A 22,416-nucleotide genomic window follows, 5' to 3' on the forward strand; every position below is an offset into this window, starting at 1 on the left:
TTATCAACAGAGAAAAGATTGAAGTTGTCAAGGACTTCATTCTTCTTGGATCAACTATCAACAATCATGGAAGCGGCAGTCAAGAAATCAAACTATGTATTGCATTAGGCAAATCTGCTGTACAAGACCTTTTTAAAGTTTTGAAGAGCAAAGATGTCAGCTTGAGGACTAAGATGAGCCTGACCCAAGCCATGGAATTTTCAATAACCTCAATGCATGCGAAAGCTGGACAGTGAATAAGGAAGATCGTAAAAGAATTGATGCTTTTGAGTTATGGTGTTTGAGGAGAATATTGAAAGTGCCATGGACTGCCTAAAGAACCAATAGATCCTTTTTGGAAGAAGTGCAGCCCAAGTGCTCTTTGGAGGCCAAGATGGCCAAACTTCATCCCTCATACTTCAGACCTATTGTCAGGAAGGACCAGTGGCTGGAAAAGATATTAGGAGGTTTGGTAAGGTGGTGGGTCAGAGAAAAAGAGGAAGGCCCCCAGCGAATTGGATTGGTAATGTGGCAGCATCAATGGCCTCAAGCTTGGCAACAATTGTGAGGTTGTTGAACTTCAACGACTATGACAGAGAATTTTGGTGTACAATGCAGTGACATATAATTTAGTCTCTTAGATCAAAACTGAGACAATTCAGGTCTTTCTTGACAAATGTAATTATCCCTTTTTGTGAGGCAACCATGGCTGGAGCAACATCTATAGTAAGGCTATTTAACTTTTCAAATGTTACCTCAAGTTTTTTAATTGATAAAACAAGTTTCTTAGACAAATCCTCACCTATTATAGTGCCATGCATGGCTTCCAGTGACAGAAATTGCTCTCACGTGTCAAACTACAGTTATCCTATGGACAAAAATGGCCACTTGGGCAGTATTTGTTGTCTGTTGTCTAGTCACAAGCCATAGAGAAATTGAAAGTTTCCTACAGAATCCTTCAATGGTTTTTTTTCAACATCTTGTGCTAACTCAGTAATCTGACCTGAGGTGGTTGTCCAAGACAAACTAACATGCTGAAACAGTTTTATTTTGTCTGTTAGCGTAGTGGTTACGAATTGGGCTGCGAACCTCAAGGTCAGCAGTTCGAAAGTACCAGCTGTTCCGTGGGAGAAAGATGAGGCTTTCTGCTCCCGTAAAGATTTACAGCCTCAGAAACCCTGTACAGGGTCACTATAAGTTGGTTCCGACTCCATGGCACATAACAACAACAACTCCACAGCAGCCACCATGCACTCTTTCACAACCTCTTCCTCTACATGAGGCCCCAGCTTCCTTGCTATCAGTTTGCTAACCACATAACTCCTCTGAAAACATTGTATCTGTCACAAGGAGGCCTAGTGAAAGTGACTTGTGATTCCAAATTTGCTGAAGAGCAAGAATTTTATCCAGATGCTGTTGGCCTCACAATTCATAGACTTTAGCATGTTTTGAGCTGTAACGATGCTCCAGATGGGCTTTTTTTCATTACTGCTAATGCATGGTCACAAACTAGGTACACAAGTTTGCTTTTGACTTCAAAAAGAAAATAATCATTTGTCCATTTCTCTTGGAAAGCTCAACACTACATCAGTTTTTCTCTTCTCTGTACTCGCCATTTGTAAGATGTCACACCACTTAAGTTTTAATAGCTATCCAGGGTGTGTGTTGCCAGGATTGCAATCATTTTACTTTGATCGCTGTTTTAATTCTGCCTCTTGGATTTGTAACATATCCAGTGTTTGTTTCATCAACTCTTGAAGTCATTTCTGTGTACTGTAATTTCCTTAATCTTCATCTGAGATTCAGTTTTTGTGAGGATTGTTAATCATGGATGTATGGATGAAGACTATATTGGAGTTATTATCTATGTCAATAAAGAAGTCGACAACATCATTGTCAGTCATTAGGAGCAAGCTCATCAATGTCATAAGAAATCATCTCATCTCATCATCACTGGAGGGCCATAGTAGTTTCACCACAGTGAGTCGACACTTCCACAATGTGTACACTCCCAGCCTGCCTCTCACAGACTATCCTCTGAGTCACCGCAATACAGACAGACAGGCCGAAGTCAGCCAAGGAGAAGCATGTGTGTCTGTCCCATCCTGTACTCGTATGTGTGTCCTATCTATCCCATAATAGACATCTTGCTTGACCCTCAAAATTATTATGATTCACTTAATATAATTTTATGCTGCCATGAAAAAAGCTCCTTGATTTATTGAATTTTGAGTCACTTCTGTGATTGCCTTGATAGGGCTGGACCAAATGATTTGAGTGCCTTATATGGATCTTCGGAGTCCTGTGGCACTGTGGGTGGATACGCCCGACTGCAAAGCTGTTTGAACTGCAAGGTCAGTGGTTCAAGCTCACCAGTTGCTCCTCGGAAACCCTATACAGGGTTTCTATGGGTTGGAATTGATTCCACAACACTTAACAAAAACAACATATGGCCCTTGGGCCAGACATTCCGCACTCCTGTTGGGCATTGGCATTGCAAAATATAGTAAGAGAGATGGCTGGATTTAGAGTTTTCAAACACTCCAAGGAGTTTTAACCACAAATTCTTAAAAGGTTATTATTATTGATCCCTTTTGGTGTGGCACTGCAGGATAATGTGTTGGACTACAAAGTCAGTTTGAACTACAAGGTTGGTGGTTCAAACTCACCAGCCCCTCTTCAGAAACCCTAGAAAGGGTTGCTATGAGTGAAAAACGACTCAACAGCACTTAACAACAACAACAACATTTTATGATAGCCAAGAGAATAAACAAAAACTATTGACATTGTGTAAGAAGTAGCACTGATAGTCAAACTCTGTTTCCACCTAATAGCTTACTTATCCTCCCATACTTGCCAATTCTCCCTCTTTCCTCAAATCTTCCTTCTCTGTTACTCTTTTATTGTGAAATACATCTAAACCTCTTCCATTTGTCCCTTAATAAAATTCCTTTGTCTTAGAACTAGAGGATAGGATAGTGGAATAAAGTTAGTGGACAACACATACTTAGCTCAATCTTTGAAGAATACCCTTGGCTGTACAGTGTCTGGCTGATTTGGTGTGGGGGTGGGGCTGCTGCCCTAAATATTTGATTTAGGGCTTAGAATCATTTCCTGAGGTGTATTATTCCCTGCACAGTTCAATGGCATCATTGGGTGGAGTGCTAAAGAGTCTGTTTACAATATTAAATTTCTGAAGACGTGAGGTGGGGTTCTTTGGACTCTTTGCCACTGATGAATTTTTCAGTCTGTTGCTTCATCCACCTGACAGAAGACTTGAACTACTGCCATTTCTAAATTGCACTTCTAAATATTGACTTAATGGCGAGACTCAAAGTGTCATAACACAGCTCAGTGGAGCAGTGAAGATTTTCCAGGCTTCACTGAGAGGTCTGTACAATGTCCTGTAGAGTGTGGAGAAGGAAGAGGAGGATTTAAGAAGAAAAATAAAACCAAGTCATGTTTTGAAGAGATGTCACTGCACTTCACTTCATCTTCCAGAGACAAATGAACACTCTCTGGGCTATTGGAGGGGACAAAGGTGGAGGAAGAAAGGACAGCAGCAACCATTAATATCTCAGACATTGACCAGTGAGAATGGAGGTGCCAGGACACTTCAGGCTGGGCTGGGCATCAGAGACAGCTAACTCTCAGAGAGCTTTTATTTGGTTATCCACTTTAGAAAGGCTGACTGGTACCTATGCAACAAAAGTTTTCCTATTAAGACTTCAATATAGTCACATCTTTAGCTCATCTTCATTAGGTCTTCATTGAAGAAATTCTAGGAGACTATGGTTTTTTTATTCTTCCTTCCTGATAGGATGTTTATGCTGGGCGTGTGGCCAGAGACAGGCAAGGATCACGTGGAACCTCGGCAACCTAAGACAGAGCCATTGCCATGCTGCAATGAGTTTCGATGATGGGTAAGACTGAGGAATTCGCACTGACCGCCTAAGACAGGCAGCGTCCCTTAAACAAATAATAAATAAGGGGGAATCTGATGCAGACCATGCAGACCCGGTCAGGAGTTCAAGGCCATGTGGGCCCAAGCGTTGCTGACCGTCCAAACCACAGGCTCTGAGGATAAGACTTTAGCCACCTAGCAGACATAGCAAAATGTCCCTCATCTGGTTATTCAGTTATGCTGGTTAGTAATTCCATACATGAGTCCTGGATACCCACAGATAAATGTAAAAACCCTTCCCTAAAAGCCGAGACTGTAAATTCCAAAAAGGCAAAGTTTTTCCAAAAAAAAAGCTAAAAAGGATACAGAGAAACTCTGTTAACTGATGGTACGTGGAGGGGATTATAATCAATGTAATGAAACAAGGTATATGAATGTTTGAATGTGAAACTGATGATGTGCCCTGAAAACTTTCACTCAATCCACAATAAAAACCTTAAAAAAAAAGAAGGCAATGAGGAGACATATATAAAACCCTAAAAGAAAAAACTGCCAACTAAGAATCGTCTATCCAGCAAAACTGTCAATCAAATATGATGGTGCAATCACAACATTCCAGGATAAACAGAAGCTAAGAGATTTTATTAAAGCCAATCCAGTGCTTCAAAACATCCTAAAGGGAGTTCTTTGGACTGAAAACCAGCAAGAACAGACAACAAACAGAGATTGACAGATGTGGGAACAGCACCTGGAACTTGGTCGATGGATAGCAGAATTCAGAATGGAACAAAATTACAGCAATGAATTCAGAGGACCTGTGAGGCTAACCAAAGATCAAAATATTAACAATATTAAAGAAGGGAAAAATATAGAAACAGAGATCCAGGTGGTGAGGAGGTCAAGTAGATGGCAGGATACAATAGACTGCCTTAAACACAGGGAAAACGTAACAGATTATAGGGTAACCCCAAAGAAAATTTATGCTTCACAATTTACCATGAAAATGAAGATCCAGGATTGGACATTGTTTCATTCTGCTGTGCATGGGGTCACTATGAGTCGATTCTGACTCAATGGCACCTGACAACAACAACAACATTATTGTAAAATAAACACTTGAAGTGGGAGAGAGAGGAATAGCCAGAAACATCACCAGAGAAAGCTTGTAAGTCCGTCCTCAGCCTATAACTGTTTGGAATAATTAAAATGGGGCTAGAACTTGCCCAGTGAAGGAGGCTCCCTGAAGAGCCTTTGCACTGCACAAGACCATAGGTGTAATCCTGATCATCATCTGGAATCTTCTGAGGTGGGACATTCCCACATGAAAAGACAAGCAGACCAGTCTGGAGCAGCTAGAAGAACAGAAGATAATTCTTGAAAGAAAAACCAGGAGAAACAACAACAACAACAGTCCAATTGACTATTACAAGAACAAGCAGGTTGTTCCCCAGGGAGCCATCAAGGCAAGTGGTCAGGTCCCCTCAAGGCAAACCCCCTTCCAAGACTAACTGATATGGCACATAGTCCTGCTGCTGACCACGTTGGTCACTGATAAGGGGAAGACGTGGAAAAACAACAATGAAGTTGTGAACTAAGTCTGACCACATTCAATAGACTCCTGTTAACCTGGATTGAGACCTGGTTAACCAGCAGTATGATGAGACCTGGGGACTCCTGGGCCCAGGGGCAGGGACATGGCCCCTGAGGACTAGAACGGAGTGTGAAGCATCCAGCTGATATAAAGTGAGGGGGGATGCACAAGAACACCCACGCTTGCAGATAGTACCCATTTGACCTGGCATCAATGACTGGATGATCAGAACACAACTAGAGGAAGAAAAAAGAGTGAGAAAAAAACAAAAACATCCACTATAAGTGGATGATCTTGACCTATGCTTGTGTATGCAGTATGACAAAAGAGCAGACAAGTCTCTACAGTGAGGATCATTCCCACCTCATTGGTACACAGGGTTGACAGGGAGGGAACTTAGACATTGACTACGCAAAATGGGGGGGACTACAAAGGCAAGAAGTGACTGGCTTACAAGCTTTCAATAGGGAACCTAGCTCCAGAGGATACAGAAAAATGTAGAACCTCCACTGAATTGTTTCCAACCTGCCTGGATGGGGTTGATAAAAGGTGAGGGGAAAGGACTCCTGTGGTTCAATAGGGAATGATTGCTATCAGGTCTAACAGTGAATGCTGGAAAGGTAAATGTAAATGTTTAGTAACTAAAGGAGGGGAGTGGCTGATTTTGCAGTCCAAAAGCAGAGATCCCTGGAACCACCAAGGGAAAAAAGGGAAGTGCAAGACCGTGTCTGGGGAGGCAATGACACTAGGGTCGGAGGCAGAGGCAATGACGTGGACAGAAGGAGAAGCTGGGAATTTTGGACTCAGAGAGGAATAGGGGTTGTGTGCTGGTGGCCGGGAGGCAGGAGTATGGGGTGTAGTGTACCCTTTGGGTTTTTGATGATGCATGTAAGGGATTGTGATCATTGCAATGAAACAAAGTACGAGAGGATGAATGTAAAGATAATGCTGACCCATGTAAACTAACATATAATTCACAATAAAACTTTAAAAAAAGAAAAAGAAATGGTCAATGTTTAACCATTTTAAGAGATAGCATATGATCAAGAGCCAATGATCCTGAAGGAAGAAGTCCAAGGTGCATTGAAGGCATTGGCAAAGAACAAGGGATGGGGAATTGATGGAATACAAATTGAAATGTTTCAACAAACTGATGTGACACTGGAGGCACTCACTCATCTACGTCAAGAAATTTGGAAGGCAACCACTGGGCCAATTGATTGGAAGAGATCTGTATTTGTGCCCATTCCAAAGAAAGGTGACCCAACGGAATATCATTGAGATCTCATGCAAGTGAAGTTTTACTAAAGGTAATACAAAAACAGCTGCAACCATACATTGACAGAGAACTTCCAGAGGCTCAAGTCAGATTCAGATGATGACATGGAATGAGATCTATCATTGCTGATGTCAGATCTTGGCTGAAAGCAGAGAATACCAAAAAGATGTTTACCTGTACTTTATTGACTATGCAAAGGCTTTCGATTGTGTGGATCATGACAAAGTATGGATGACATTTTAAAGTATGAGTATTCCGGAACACTTAATTGTGCTCATGAGAAACCTATATATATAAACCGAGAGGCAGTTGTTTGAGCAGAACAAAGGATCACTGAATGGTTTAAAATTAGGAAAGTTGTGTGATCAATGAATGGTTTAAATGGTATGTCAGGGTTGTATTCTTTCACCATACTTACTCAATGTGTATGCTGAGCAAAAAATTGGAGACTGGATTATCTGAAGAAAAACGTGACATCAGTATTGGAGGAAGACTCATGAATAACCTGAGAAATGCAGATGATACAACCTTGTTGCTGAAAGTGAAGAGGACTTAAAATATTTACTGATGAAGACCACAGCCTTCAGTACGGATTGCACCATAAAAAATCTTCACCACTGGACAAATAAACAATCCATATAAATGAAGAAAAGATTGAAGTTGTCAAAGACTTCATTTTGCTCATATCATCCATCAGCACTCATGGAAGCAGCAGTGAAGAAATCAAATGACGTATTGCATTAGGCAAATCTGCTGCACAAGACCTCTTTAAAGTGTTGTAGAGCAAGGATGTCAGTTTGAGGACTGAGGTGTGCCTGACCCAAACCATGGTGTTTTCAATAACCTCATCTGCATGTGAAGGATGGACAGTGAATAAAAATCACCATAATAGAATTGATGCATTTGAGTTATGACGTAGGAAGAGAATATTAAAAGTACCATGTTCTGACAAAAGAACAAACAGATCTGTGTTGGAAGAAGTAGAGTGCTCCTTGGAAGCAAAACTTTGTCTCTCATACTTTAGACATATTATCAGGAGGGACTAGTCACTGGAGAAGGATATCATGATTAGTAAGGTGGAAGGTTGGAAAAAAAAAGAGGAAGCCCCCCCTAGTGAGATGGATTGGCACAGTGTCAACAGTGATGGGCTTAAGTGTAGCAAAAATCATGAGGTTGGTCCAGGACCAGGCAGTGTTTGTTTCTGTTGTGTATATAGGGTTGCTGTGAGTCTGTAGCGACTTGATGGCACCTAGCAACAACAATAACTAAGGCAGCTTAATTCATCACGTTGGGTTCAACATTGAAACTGGCTCCTCTAGCAAGTGTAAGTAGCCTGGTTGATCAAAATCCTTGGAAAGCTGATACTCCATTTCAGGTAATGGAATCCTCCTAAACTGTTCCCTTGCTTTAAAGTTTCCTCTCTTGTCAGCTGAGCTGGCTGCTTTAGAAAGAATCTCAAGGATCTTCTGAAGGAACTCTGCAGGAATTCCCTAAAGATGTCTTCTGGCAGAGCCAGTGTGTGTCTTTTTGTTCTTCCCAGTTTTTAAATTAATACAGCCTGCCTAGACTCCTGGTATGACACTGTACGATCAGCACTAGATTGCTAAACACAAAGTCAATGGTTCAAACCCACCTGCCACTCCTCAGCAACCCTAATCAGGTTCGCTTTGAGTTGGAACTGACTCAATGGCACTTAACAGCAACACAGCAACAGCCTGGACTTTCAGGAGCTCACCTGTGGATACCAGTTGCTGCTGTGTGTCTTTCATAGCACCAACCACACCCACAGCACTGTCAGCACGCCTGCAGGTCTGCTTTCCATTGCTTCCATCTGGCTGTGTTGTTCTGTGCTCTTCGAAGAACTGGCATAACCTTGAGTGCCCCCAACAGCTCTTTATGTGATTACCTCGATCCAACATCCTCCATACTCCTGCTGATGTGACCATCTGTGATTGAGTATTGGCTTACTCATCCTTCTCTCCACTCTCCCCGATCCCTGCCTGCCACCTCCCCCACAACCCACCATGATTTCATAATTCTGTCAGATTACTACTGCCTACCAACCCAGGCCAATGAGCTCCCTTCTGCTGCATCTCCCCATCTCCTACCAGGTTGCTCTTCATTTACTCCTTTAGTTCTCCGAGTCTGTTGTTATTAAGAGCCATTGAGTTAGTTCTGACTCATAGTGACTTGTGTAGGATTTCCAAGGCAAGGTGGTGGGTTAAAATCACTGACCTTTCAATTAGCAGTCCAGTGCTTATTCTACAGTGCCACACCAGGACTTTTAGGAGTTAGGGGAAAAAATCTACAGTTAGCGCATAAAAGTACAATTGCCCATTTGCCTAGAGAGCAACTCGTATCTATTAGAAGAAATGCTAACTTAGTTATTTTATTTCACTGAGTCCTCTCATCCTTAATGAAGTTTTCTGACTGTCAAGATGAGAATATCCTGAAGACTTCCCTTGGCAGCCAGGGAAGTTTGCCTGATTACTTACCTCATTGCAGTAAATAATTTATTTTCTCATTGCTCTAGGACATGCAGGAAAAGTATTAATACAAAAGGTCTTCATTTAATGCACTACCCAAAATTTGTAAGTGTTTTTAATCCTCTTCTCAGTATTGTAGAGGAGACCAAATGCTATAGAAATGGTATGCCAAATGACTTTATAAAGCAAATAATCATCTTTTAGTTTATCTCGTCTGTAGATCTAAAATTTTGCACATTGAAAAGCATGCTACACAGTTGCAACACAGCTGAAGGTGTTTTATCTAGTGCTGCTGGAACAGAAATACCACAAGTGGGTGGATTTAACAAACAGAAAGTGATTTTCTCACAGTTTAGGAAGCTAGAAGTCCAAATTAAGGGCACCAGTGCTCAGGGAAGACTTGCTCTGTCTGTTGGCTCTGGGGGAAGGGCTTATTGGTTCTTTCATGATCTTCATTACAGTATCAGTCTTCCTTTATCTCTACTTGCCTAATCTGTTCCTTTTTTATCTCATAAGAGATTGATTCAAGACACACTCTACCCTAAACCCGTTCCCAAATAGGATCATAAGACACAGGCATAGGGATTAGGATTTATAACACTTATTTTGCAAGGATGCAATTCAGGGAAACAAGAAATGGCATATGTGTCTGATCTAATGTTGGACAGATCAAAACAAAATAAAAAGATACTCATAAGACCTACTTGTTAAGTAAAGATCCCATTTTAATACCGTGATTTTGTCTTAGAACTGGTTATCTGTGGCCTTTATTCTCAGAGAAACTCCATGGGATTTTAGGATGTGGAAGGTTTGAGGGCCTGAATATCAAAGCACTCACCTGGCCAGTAGTACATGTAGACCTTCCTTTTGGCCTTGGTCAGAGTGACCCACAGAGGTTCTGATCCGTTCCACCAGAGAGACATCAGGCTGTCTCTGTTGACGCCAATGTCAAATGACTTATTGGTGCTGGGGTCCCACATGTAGTTTCCGGTCATCTGGTGGACCTCACAGTGGCGGCCTACGATGATGAGAGCACAAAACTGTCAGGTTATTGTCCAGTTGTTTTTATTTTTATCTTTGATTTTCTTTATTATAAAATAATTTGTGTTTATTGAGGAAGGACAGAATAGCTATTTGATTTGCTATTGATATCTTTTTATCATGGCCATTTTTTCCCTCATAGACTGTACCATACAGGCAGAAAAATCCAGTGAGATGTCTAATAATTGCGTAAAGATGAGATCATTATGAGTGAAGTCAATGTGTCAAGCCAGAAGCTGTTCTAAGTTAAACTGAGGACATTATGTACAGAATTTGACTCACTGTTCATATCTGTCTAAATATGAATCAATATGGAAATAGAAGATTCCCATGGTCCTTGGGTTAGGTTCACATCCCAAAGTGCTCATAGCACCTCATCCAACCTCTCCTCCCACAAGATCAATAATCTGGATGTGGATTTTATTTTCTCCTTTCTTGGAGCTCTCATAGGACCCATGACATTAGCAACAGAATGGTGAAAAATAAATTTGACTTTGGAAAATCAGGTAAGAAATCAGCCCTCCACATAGAGTGTTATATAGAAATGAGAGTTGGTACCTTGGGGCACAGTTTAGTCTCCAAAGAGAAGCCAGAAGTGAAAGATGCAAACACTTGGACACTTTTGAAACATTAGCTTAAATTATTTATTTTGCAGCAATCTGCTACATCTTTAAAGTAAAAATAACACAAACATTGGCAAGTACATCAAAAATTGCTGCAATTTTAGTGAGAATCATTTGGCACCAGGATAAAGCATGGTTTACTAAACTCCCTAACTATGCTTAATCAAAGTTTGTTTTTTTGGTTATCTATTTGCAAGCTATTATTTCTCTTTATCCCCCCCTCACTTTATTTTTAGACAAAAGCAAGGAAAACCCATAAAGTACAAGTTTTGAAAATTTGGAGACCAAGAACAACCATAAAAGAAAACTTTTAAAATAATAATTAAAAAATTTAATCACAGCAACCTAGATAGTCTATAAATCATACTTTGAATTTAAAGACTGGAGATTTGAAAAAAACGTTTTTTACCTAAAGCAATAGAGTAAGTTTTTGTTTTTTACCTTAACTAAAGCTTTCACATATGGAATAATAAAATTAAATGCATTAAAAACTTTGAGTAGTTGATCCAAAAGTTTTAAAATGTATTAATTAATCTCATCTATCCCATCACTTAACATATGGTGTGGTATTGTAGGATAAGCACTGGACTGCAAGACCCAAGGTTGGCAGTTCAAACCCACCAGCTACTCATCAGAAACCCTATATAGGGTCATTTTGAGTCAGAACCAATTCGACAGCACTTAAAAACAATAATAATGTGTACCATAAACAGCTGTGGCGGTACAATATTTAAGCCCTTAGCTACTAAAAAAAAATTGGTAGTTCAAAACCCACCCAGTGCCTCCGTGAAGAGAGAACTGGCAGTCTGTCCCAGTGAGATGACAGTCTAGAAAGCCCTATGGAGTATCTGTAATCTGTCACATAGATTACTATGAGTTAAAATAGACTCAATAGACAGCTTCCAACAACAACATGTTCATACCCACCACTCACCTGCCAGTTTGTCATTCTGGTGGCTTGTGAGTTGCTGTGATACTGGAAGCTATGCCACCAGTATTTTAAATACCACAGGGTCACCCACTGTGGACAAGTTTCAAATGAGCATCCAGATGAAGACAGGCTAGGAAGAAGGAGAGACAGAATACTACCAAATATTTAGTCACTGAAAACCTTATGAATAGCTGTGGAACACTGTCAGATATAGTGCTAGAAGATGAGCCCATCAGGTTGAAAGGCACTCAAAACGCAACTGGGGAAGAGCTGCCTCCTCAAAGCAGAGATGACGGTGATGATGCAACTTTGTCAGTCTGAAATTGATCAAATATGCAATCAATATGTATTGATATTACTTACTGGTGATTGGAAAGCAAAGGTTGGAAACAAAGAGTAAATGGAAGAAATGTGGAGGTACAAGAGCTGGAGAGAAAATTTCAAAGGTCAGCTCAAGAAGACAAAGTCAAATATTATAACAAAATGTGCACAGACCTGGAGTTAGAAAACCAAAATGAAGAACATCCTAATCATTTCTCAAACTGAGGAAACTGAAGAAAAAATTCAAGCCTTGACTTGTGGTATTGAAGTATTCTCTGGGCAAATTATTGAATGATGCAGAAAACATTAGAAGAAGATGGAAGGAATATGCAGAGTCACTGTACCAAAAAGGAATGGTTAATGTTCAGCCATTTCAAGAGATAGCATATGATCAATAGCTAACGATCCTGAAGGAAGAAGTCCAAGGTGCACTGAAGGAATTGGCAAAGAACAAGGCACCAGAAACTGATTGAATTCTTTCAAAAAAGTGAAGCAGCACTGAAGGCACTCACTCATCTATGCCAACTGACTAGAAGAGATCCATAATTATGCCTGTTCCAAAGAGGTGACCCAAAGGAATGTGGAAATCATTGGACAATATCGTTGATATTCCATGCAAGTAAAGTTTCACTAAATGTAATACAAAAGTGGCTGCAAGCATCCACTGACAGAGAACTTACAGATGTTCAAGCTGGTTTCTGAAGAGGATGTGGAATGAGGGATACTATTGCTGATGTCAGATGTATCTTGACTGAAAGCAGAGAATACTAGAAAGATGTTTACCTGTGCTTTACTGACTATGCTAAAGACTTTCGATTGTGTGGATCATGACTAACTATGGACAACATTGTGAAGTATGAGTATTCCAGAACACTTAATTGTGCTCATGAAGAACTGGTACATAGACCAAGAGATAGTTGTTTGGACAGAACAAGGGAACACTGAATGGCTTAAAATTAGGCAAGGTGTATTCTTTTACCATACTTATTCAAGCTGTATGTTGAGCAAATAATCTGAAAAGAAGGATTATGCAAAGAAAAACAAACATGGCGTCAGGGTTGGAGGAAGACTCATGAACAATCTGAGATATGCAGATGATATAACCTTGCTTGCTGAAAGTGAAGATGGCTTAAAATACTTACTGATGAAGATCAAAGACCACAGCCTTCAGTATGGGTTGCACCTCAATGTAAAGAAAACAAAAATACTCACAATTGGCTCAATAAACAACATCCAAATAAATGGAGGGAAAAAATGAAGTTGTCAAAGATTTCATTTTGCTTGGATCAATCATCAACATTTACGGAAGCAGCAGTCAAGAAATCAAACAATGTATTGCATTAGGCAAATCTGCTACACAAGACCTCTTTAGAGTGTTGAATAGCAAAGATATCAGCTTGAGGGCTAAGCCATGGTATTTTCAATAACCTCATATGCATGTGAAAGTTGAATAACAAATAAGGAAGGCAGTAGAAGAACTGATGCATTTAAGTTATGGTGTTGGAGAAGAATATTAAAAGTACTATGGACTGCCAAAGAACAAACATCTGTGTTGGAAGAAGTATAGCCAGAGAGGTCCTTGGAAACCAGAATGGCCAAACTTTGTCTCTCTCACTTCGGACATATTGTCAGGAAAGACCAATTGCTGGAGAAGTATGCCATGTTTGGTAAGGTGGAGGGTCAGAGAAAAAGAGGAAGACCCCCAGCGAGATGTATTGGAAAAGTGGCAGCATCAATGGGCTCAAGTGTGGAAACAATTGTGAGGTTGGCCAAGGACCAGGTAGTGTTTCATTCTGTGGTGCATAGGGTCGCTATGAGTTGGTAACAACTTGATGGCACCTAACAACAGTAAGCATGTTCTTCCATTTTGGTTTTCTAGCTCGAGGTCTTTGCACATTTCATTATATACTTGATTTTGTCTTCTTGAACTTTGAAATTTGCTGTTCAGCTCTTAGACTTCATCCATTTCTTCCATGTCTTAAGTTTGACAGATGACATCTTCCCATCCTGACTTCTAAGGACCATTCTGGCTGTACTCTTTCTAACACAGATATGTTTGTTCTTCTGGTACTTTCAATATTCCACAGTACACTCAATATTCTTCTCCAATACTATAATTCGAATGCTTCATTCTTTTATGGTCTTCCTTATTCATCGTCCAACTTTCACATGCATTATGAGACTATTGAAAATGCCATAACCTGGGTCAGATGCACCTTAGTCCTCAAACTGATATTTTTACTCTTGAGTACTTTAAATGCAATATTCAATGTAAAAGATTGAAGTTGTCAAAGACTTCATTTGCTTGGTTCCACAATCAACACTCATGGAAGCAGCAGTCACGAAATCAAATGATGCAATACAATCCGTCATTTAATAGCTTGAGTGCTTCTTCTGCAAATGTTGTTTGTGGATCCAAGCAAAATGAAGTCTTTGACTTCAAATTTTTCTCCATTTATCAGGATGTTATTTATTGGTCCAGTTGTGTGGATTTTTGTTTTCTTTACATTGAGGTAGAATTTATGCTGAAGGCTTGGATCTTCATCAGTTACTATTTTGAATCCGCTCCACTTTCAGCAAAGAAGGCTGTATCATCTGCAAATCACAGGTTGTTAATGAGTCTTCCTCCAATCATGATGCCTTATTTTTCTTCATATAGTCCATCTTCTTAGATTATTTGCTCTTGGATTTTTTTTTTGGGGGGGGGGCGGTGGGCAGGCTGAAGTGGGGTGGGGAAAGGTAGGTAGGAGTAAGGAGTGAGGGTTAGGACTATGGCTAGGTTGAGGCTAGATCTAGAACTTCACTTAGTTTTATGGTTATAGTTAGGACTTGTGTTCGTGTGAAAGATAAGTGTCAGGCTAGGTCCAGTAGTTAGGCTTGATCTCATTTTCAGGACTACAATCAAATTTATTTTTTCTTGAAATCTACTTAATTTCCTCTTCATTTGAAAGTTCTGTGACTTATTTCCTCTTTTTACTTATGCATTTTTCATTGTTTTTGTTGTAGTAACTGTATCTCTGCTTCTCTATTTTTCATCTTGTAGGTCTGTTTTTCTTTGATTATTTCCCTATCTGAGTTCAGTTTGGGTGATATTGTCATGTATTCACTCTTTTTACTTATAGAGTTTTCGTCAGAACTGTATGTCTGGTTCCCTTTATTCAGTCTTGTAGGTCTTTTTTTTTTTTTTTAATGTTTCCATATCTGGGTTCAGTCTAGATGATATTGTCATGTATGTTAGCCTCAGGTTGTTGTCTACTGTTGTTGAATGTTCTTTAGTAATTTTTTGTAAAGTTGATCTCGTTTTTATAAATTCATTTCATTTCCATTTATCTGGAAACAAGCTAATTTTACCATCATATTAGATGGGGCCTCCACTTGTTTGTCACTTTGTCGTTCTGTGGTGGCTTGCATGTTGTTGTGATGCTTTCAGTTATCCACTGGTACTTTAAGTACCAGTATGGTCACCCATAGTGGATAGGTTTCAGGTGAGCTTCCAGACTAAGAAACTAGGAAGAATGAGAGGTGAACTATTTCTAATTGCTTAGCCACTAAAACCTTATGAATATCAGCAGAACATTATCAGATCTAGAGCTGGAAGGTGAGTCCCTAAGGTTGGAAAGCACTCAAAATACAAAGAACTGTCTCCTTAAAGTAGCGCTCCTTGAACATATTTGTTGTTTGTTGTTAAGTGCCATCGAGTCAGAACCGACTCATAGCGACCCCATGCACAGCAGAACGAAACAATGTCTGATCCTGGGCCAACCTCACTACCGCTGCCACACTTGAGTCCATCAATGATGCCACCTGGCCAATCCATCTCATTGGGGGTCTTCCTCTTTTTCTCTGACCCTCCACCCTACCCAGCATGACATCCTTCTCCAATGATTGTTTCCTCCGGACAATATGTCCAAAGTAGGAGAGACGAAACTTAGCCATCCTGGCCTCCAAGGAGCACTCTGGCTGTACTTCTTCCAAAACAGATCTATTGGTTCTTTAGGCAGTCCATGGCACCCTCAGTATTCTCCTCCAACACCACAATTCAAAGGCATCAATTCTTCTATGATCTTCCTTATTCACTGTCCAGCTTTCACATCCATATGAGGCTATTGAAAACACAATGGCCTGGGTCAGGCGCACCTTAGTCCTCAAGCTGACATCTCTGCTCTTCAATACTTTAAAAAGTTCCTGTGCAGCAGATTTGCTCAGTGCAATACGTCGTCTGATCTCTTGACTGCTACTTCCGCGAGTGTTGATAGTTGATCCAAGAAGAATGAAGTCCTTGACAACTTCAATCTTTTCTCCATTGATAAGAATGTTGTTTATTGGTCCAGTGGTGAGGATTTTTGTTTTCTTGACATTGAGATGTAATCCATATCGAAGGCTGTGCTCTTTAATCTTCATAAGTAAATGTTTCAAGTCCTCTTCATTTTCAGCGATCAAGGTTGTATCATCTGCATATCGCAGGTTGTTAATGAGTCTTCCTCCAATCCTGATGCCACGTTTTTCTTCATGGAACCCAGCTTCTCGGATTATTTGCTCAGCATACAGGTTGAACAAGTATGGTGAAAGAATACAACCCTGTCTCACACCTTTCCCAATTTTAAAACATTCAGTGTTTCCATGTTCTGTTCGAACAACTGCTTCTTGGTCTAGGTTTTGACTTATAGTGACCCTGTATAGTGTTTCTGAGAAGTTGCTAGTGGGTTTACACCGCCAACCTTATAGTTAGCAGTCTAGTGTTTATCCTACAGTGCCACACCAGTAGTCCCATATCACTTCAAATCAATGTGGCTTTGATTCAAGTATATAAGTCCATATTCCTGTATCAGAACCAGGATGCCTGCACCAGTTAAAGACATTAGACTTTACACCACTGACGCTCCTTTCAGCAGTTTTTCCTGGGCATTGAGAGGCTCCAAAGATGAGCTGAATCCCTGTTTATATTAATGAGTTTTCAAATAACTACTTGATGCTTAGAATCCTGGTGTGGTGCTGTAGGATAATACACTGGACTGCAAGGTTGGTTTGAACTGAAGGGTCAACAGTTCAAACTCACCAGGCTCTCCTCAGAAGCCTTATATAGGGTTGCTGTGAGCCAACAGCCCTTAACAACAACTAGATGTTCAGGAAAATCGAAAGAATTAACAATGCACTGATCAAAATACCTAACTTTCTAGTGGAAATGCACTTTATGGATCACCTCTATTGGCAAGTACATCTTATTTCCTTAAGTTGTCCAAAGATAGAATATGGTATGTTAAAGAAATGGTTTCTAATGGGATGTACAAGATAAAGTTGGAAGAGAAGTTCACAATTTGCACATCTTTAAAAGCCACTACTGATGTATGTGCCAGACACAGTCATGATTAGAGTCTGAGTCACAAATATTGCAGGGACTAAGATAACAGGCTTTGATTATAGTGTGAAGGGTAGGGACTGAAGCAAAAATAACCCAGTGTGTTAAAAGGGGAGATTAATTTTTTTTTTTTTTTTAAGAGACATTCGCACTCAAAGTTTCGAGGTCATTGGACTCAAAAGAATGCATTGTTTTATTTTTCTGCAGTGCCTACTAGCTTAACAATTAGAATTCAGACAAAGAAAAAACAAAAACTGTTTTCCTGTGTAAGGGCAAGAATGTAAGTTTTGGTGTTTTATTTAAAACTTTTTTTTTTTTTTTTGAAAGCAGATTTTTATCAAAGTTCAAAGAAATTTCCTGAGAGTTTAATTCATCCTCACTTCTGTGCAGAATAAGAAAAGAACTGAATTAATACTATATTTTAAATGGGCTCTCTTTTGAGACGCACTCCAACTTTACTGAGTTTTCTTAGAAGGACCTCTCAAAGAATAGTGGATGTTTCGAGATGAAGTGCCTGGTTGGCTGCACTTGTGCTTCTATAAATGAGGGAGACTCAGCCAATACCTCTGTCATCAAACACTTCTGTCCCCTTCCTAGTGAAAACTTCCATGTTCCCTCCACCCATGTAGCCAGCACTTCTACCCCAGAGACATAGGGCTGGTATCACACAGTGAAGTAACTCCCGTCCTACAGACCTCCTCCCATACCAGGCCATATAGAATCCTTACTGAGTTTATTATCAGTTAAAATTATGGAATCATATGTGACATAGTTAAAAAAATGCTTAAATGTGTTATTTCTTAAAGTTTATGAATGCTAACAACAAGAATGTCTTTTAAAACGTTTCTACATTGAATTACAACATTATTAGTTACAGCATTATTGTTGTTGTTAAGTGCTGTTGAGTCTGTTCTGACCCACTGCAACCCTGTATAAGGTTTCCAAGGAGCAGCTGGGGTTCAAACCAACCTTGAGGTCTAATGTTTTATCCCACAGTGCCATACCAGGACTCCACATTATTAATAAATGAGAAAACTTTAAAATATTTTCTCCTTTTTGTATAATTACTACTTAATTCTCAAAAGTGTTATTAATAACTCATATAGGCTCACAGATACTGATTACCATGATATTGTAGCTAAAACATCAGAAAACTGGAAAAATCCAGTAACAATAAAAACACCAGGAGCCAAAACACCAGCATGTGCTTGTAGCACATGCAGACAAAATCACATGATTTGAAGTGTTATTGTATTTAGTAATCATGTTAGCTCTGACAACTGGAGCATATTGTTGTTGTTGTTAAGTGCCGTTGAGTCGGTTCTGACCCATGGGGTTTCCAAGGAGCAGCTGGTGAGCTTGAACCACCAACCTTGCAGTTCAAACAGCTTTGCAGTCTGGTGCATTAACCCATATGGCAAGATCCAAAAAGTAAATTCGCATAGAATTTTAGCCTTGTAGGTATATTGATCCATGTAAACTGGGCTTACAAAAATATTTTTTCTTCTTATAACTAACTAAGGGGATATTTTTATAAATAACATAACTTTTTGCTGAAGCCATATACAAAATTTATAGATAGTCATACTGGTGTAAGCTCCTCAGCCAATGTCAACTTGGTGTGGCCCACACAACCTGCATCCTCCTAGAGACCCCACCCCATCAGATTGGTTGCATGCCTTATACACTACTAGGAGGTGGTGACCACATCAGGAAAGATATATATATGGAGAGAGAGACAGAGAGAGAGTTCTTAAGTGCCATCAAGTTAGTTCTGACTCATAGTGACCTAATATAGGGCTTCAAAGGTGAGTTTGAACTGCTGAACTTTGTGTTCAAACAGACCGTGTGGTTCTCTGCTTATCCTACAGTGACACACCAGGACTATACATATATATAGCTATACTGAGTTCAGTGGCTCCATATGGGCTGACAGCCACAAGGTCCGCAGCTCAAGCCGGCCAGCTGCTCCCCAAGAGGAAGATGAGGCTTTCTGTTCCCTCAAAGATTTAAAGCCTTGGAAACCCTAGACAGGGTCACTATTATTTGGAACCAACTCGACAGCACTTAACAATAACATATATATGAAAGTGAGTAACAAATCATCCTCACTCTGGCTGTAGAAATTGTTTTAATCAACTTTTAGAAAAGACAAATACATCATTTATTACATAGTCTCCTTGCTTTTCAACACACTTTGTTCATCTGACAACAAACTTTTGCATTCCTTTATTAAAAAAAATGTTTTAGGCTGAGCTACAAGCCATGAATGTACCACTGTCCTCACTTTTTCATCAGAGGTGAATCTTTGTCCTCAAAGGACTCCTTATAGGGAGCCAAACAGGTGAAAGTTCAACAGAGCAAGATCAGGACTATACGGAGGATGCTTTTACACCTCAAAATGAAGTTTTTCCAGAGTGTGAACAGTGTGGGCAGAAGTGTGCAGACACAAATTGTCATGCAAGATCACAATGCCCTTGGATAGTAGTCCTCTGGATTTAAACTACAGTTTAGGCTTCAGCTCTTCATAGAGCATCTCACTGTAACAAGCATTGTTGATTGTTGAACTTTTTTCCTGAAGTGTTCCAATACTGGCCCCTGAGAATCCCAGAAAACTCTAAGCATCAATTTTCCAGATCATGTTTCACTTTTTAAGTATTTCTTGGTTCGCTATTGAGGATGTTTTCTATTCCATACTCTACCGTTTATCCTCAGGCTCACAGTGATGAATCCATGTTTCATCACCAGTAATGATTTTTTTAAAGAAACTTTTACCTTCCTTCGAGTATCAGTCCAAATTTGGTTTGCAGATGTCCAAATGCTTCTGTTTATGCTTTTCTGTGAGTTGTTTCTGTACCCATCTCACACAAACTTTTCAAAACCCAAGTCTGTCATGGGTTATTTCATAGGCAGAACCAGGGCTGATTTGCAAATAATTTCCCACACAATCCACTGATACATGTCTATTCGACAGAATCATTTCACGTGCATGTTCAGTGTTGTCATCAGTCGTGGACGTGGATGGGTATTTTAATATAACTAGCCTGTGGATAATTTTTGACTCATCCTCATCAACATGTGTATATGTGTGTACATAAAAAGGGAGCTCCCACCAGTCACAGAAGGACACCCTGGGAAGGGGTTGGAATACCTATATATAACATTCTCTTTGGGAAGAGTTCACCAGGATGGGAGTTTTCCTCAGGAGCAGAGGGGTTACTACTCTTCCTTAGCTGGGGGTAGAAGAGGAGAGTTCTATTCATTAAGTAAATATATAAATAAGGTACATTCTCCAATTCAGTTTTTCTATTCATCTCCTCACTATGGGAGAGGACTGGCTATTGGACAATTTCCATCACCAGGGACCAGATAGGAAATATTATTGGATCAACCATTAATAGACAGGGAATGATCAGACTCAACTACTCTGAAGGGTGCAGTAATTATCAACTTCAATGACTCCATTTAGCATGAATCAAATAACAGACACCCCCACCCCAGCCCCCCACACACAACACCCCTCCCCCCACCCCTTTTTTAGGGTCAAGAAACAAGTAGAAGAAAACTCGTTTCCTCAGAGCTTAGTTTTGTTTGTTTGCTACTAGAATATGTGTGCGATGCTGCTGTCTGGTCTTTCCCCATTGGAGCTCATTGCCTTGGGCCAGGTGCAGCCGTAAAGAAGTCCGACCAACCTACCAAGTACAGGAAGAGGAAAACACCCACTACTGTCATCATCATAAACTATAGGCACAACTTATATGCTCTAAGCAATTATCACTAGTGATCAGCATATAAATAGGTGAGATGGAGAGTTGACACTGTGCTTCACCTAAATATTTGTGTATATAACTCTCCTTGGGTACTCTTGTTGTTGTTGTTGTTATGTGCTGTGGAGTCAGTTCCGACCCATAGCGACCCTGTACAGGGTTTCTGAGGCTGTAAACCTTTACGGGAGCAGAACGCCTCATCTTTCTCCCACGGAACAGCTGGTAGTTTCGAACTGCTGTCCGTAAGGTTTGCAGCCCGATTCGTAACCACTACACTACCAGAGTTCCTTTGGGTACTCTTAGCATATATAAAATGTGTTGAAAGATAATTTGCCTTTCGGATGAAAGAATAAGCACAAAGAGCAATTCATTACTTTGCTAAATGTAAGAAGTATCTTAATCCTTACATCTATATAACTATCAGTATACTAAGCGATACACTGACAGTTTTCCAATCCAAGTTGTGGATACCATTGTAATCAATAAGCCTATTGGGCTGAAAATAGAAATCTCAGGTCGGATGACAGTTGACAAGAAATGAGGAACAAGGAGGAGCACATGACTGAGTGGAATGCATTTTAAAACCCAACAGATGCAGGCTTGAATCCTATCTCTGGCATTCAGTCCCTTTGGGACTTCCCACAATTCACTAAACCTTAGTGAGCCTCAGTTTCCTGATCTGAAAAATGGAAATAATCATATTTTCTGGCAGAGTTAAAGGATCTTGGATAGGTAAAACTTTAGCATGGTCACTGGCACATAGTTGTTACAGGCCGTTGAGTCACCCCAACTAAAGGTGACCCCAAGCACGATGAAAGAAATGCTGCCTTTCCTTCTGATCAGTTGTAGCTCTGACTGTTGTGATGTATAGGATTTGGACTAACGGATCTGGGGAAGTAGATCTGCAAACCTTTCTTCCCAGTCCATCTTAGCCTGAAAGCTTGACTGAAACCTATTCAGTATAAGAGCTGTCCAACACACAATACTTACTGACAGACCAGGTGGTGGCTATATAGTAAGTGCATTGGTCAGAAATTGAACCCAGCTCCTTGGTAAATGCATGTTGTTGTATGGTGCTGTCGAGTCAGTATCGACCCATAGGGACTCTATGAACAACAGAAGAAAACAATGCTCGATC

General features: G+C 40.1%; 1 protein-coding gene across 1 annotated transcript in view; it reads right to left on the minus strand.

Annotated features, from left to right (window-relative positions):
• Positions 1–22,416, minus strand: part of ENPP6 (ectonucleotide pyrophosphatase/phosphodiesterase 6) — a 149,215-nt gene that overhangs the window by 78,691 nt on the left and 48,108 nt on the right. The window contains exon 2 of the mRNA XM_006834428.1: positions 10,078–10,257. Coding sequence (XP_006834491.1) covers positions 10,078–10,257 — 180 coding nt within the window. The remainder of the gene's footprint in view (positions 1–10,077; positions 10,258–22,416) is intronic.

The sequence above is a fragment of the Chrysochloris asiatica genome, unplaced genomic scaffold (assembly GCF_000296735.1).
Source record: "Chrysochloris asiatica unplaced genomic scaffold, ChrAsi1.0 scaffold00011, whole genome shotgun sequence".
Classification (NCBI taxonomy): domain Eukaryota; kingdom Metazoa; phylum Chordata; class Mammalia; order Afrosoricida; family Chrysochloridae; genus Chrysochloris; species Chrysochloris asiatica.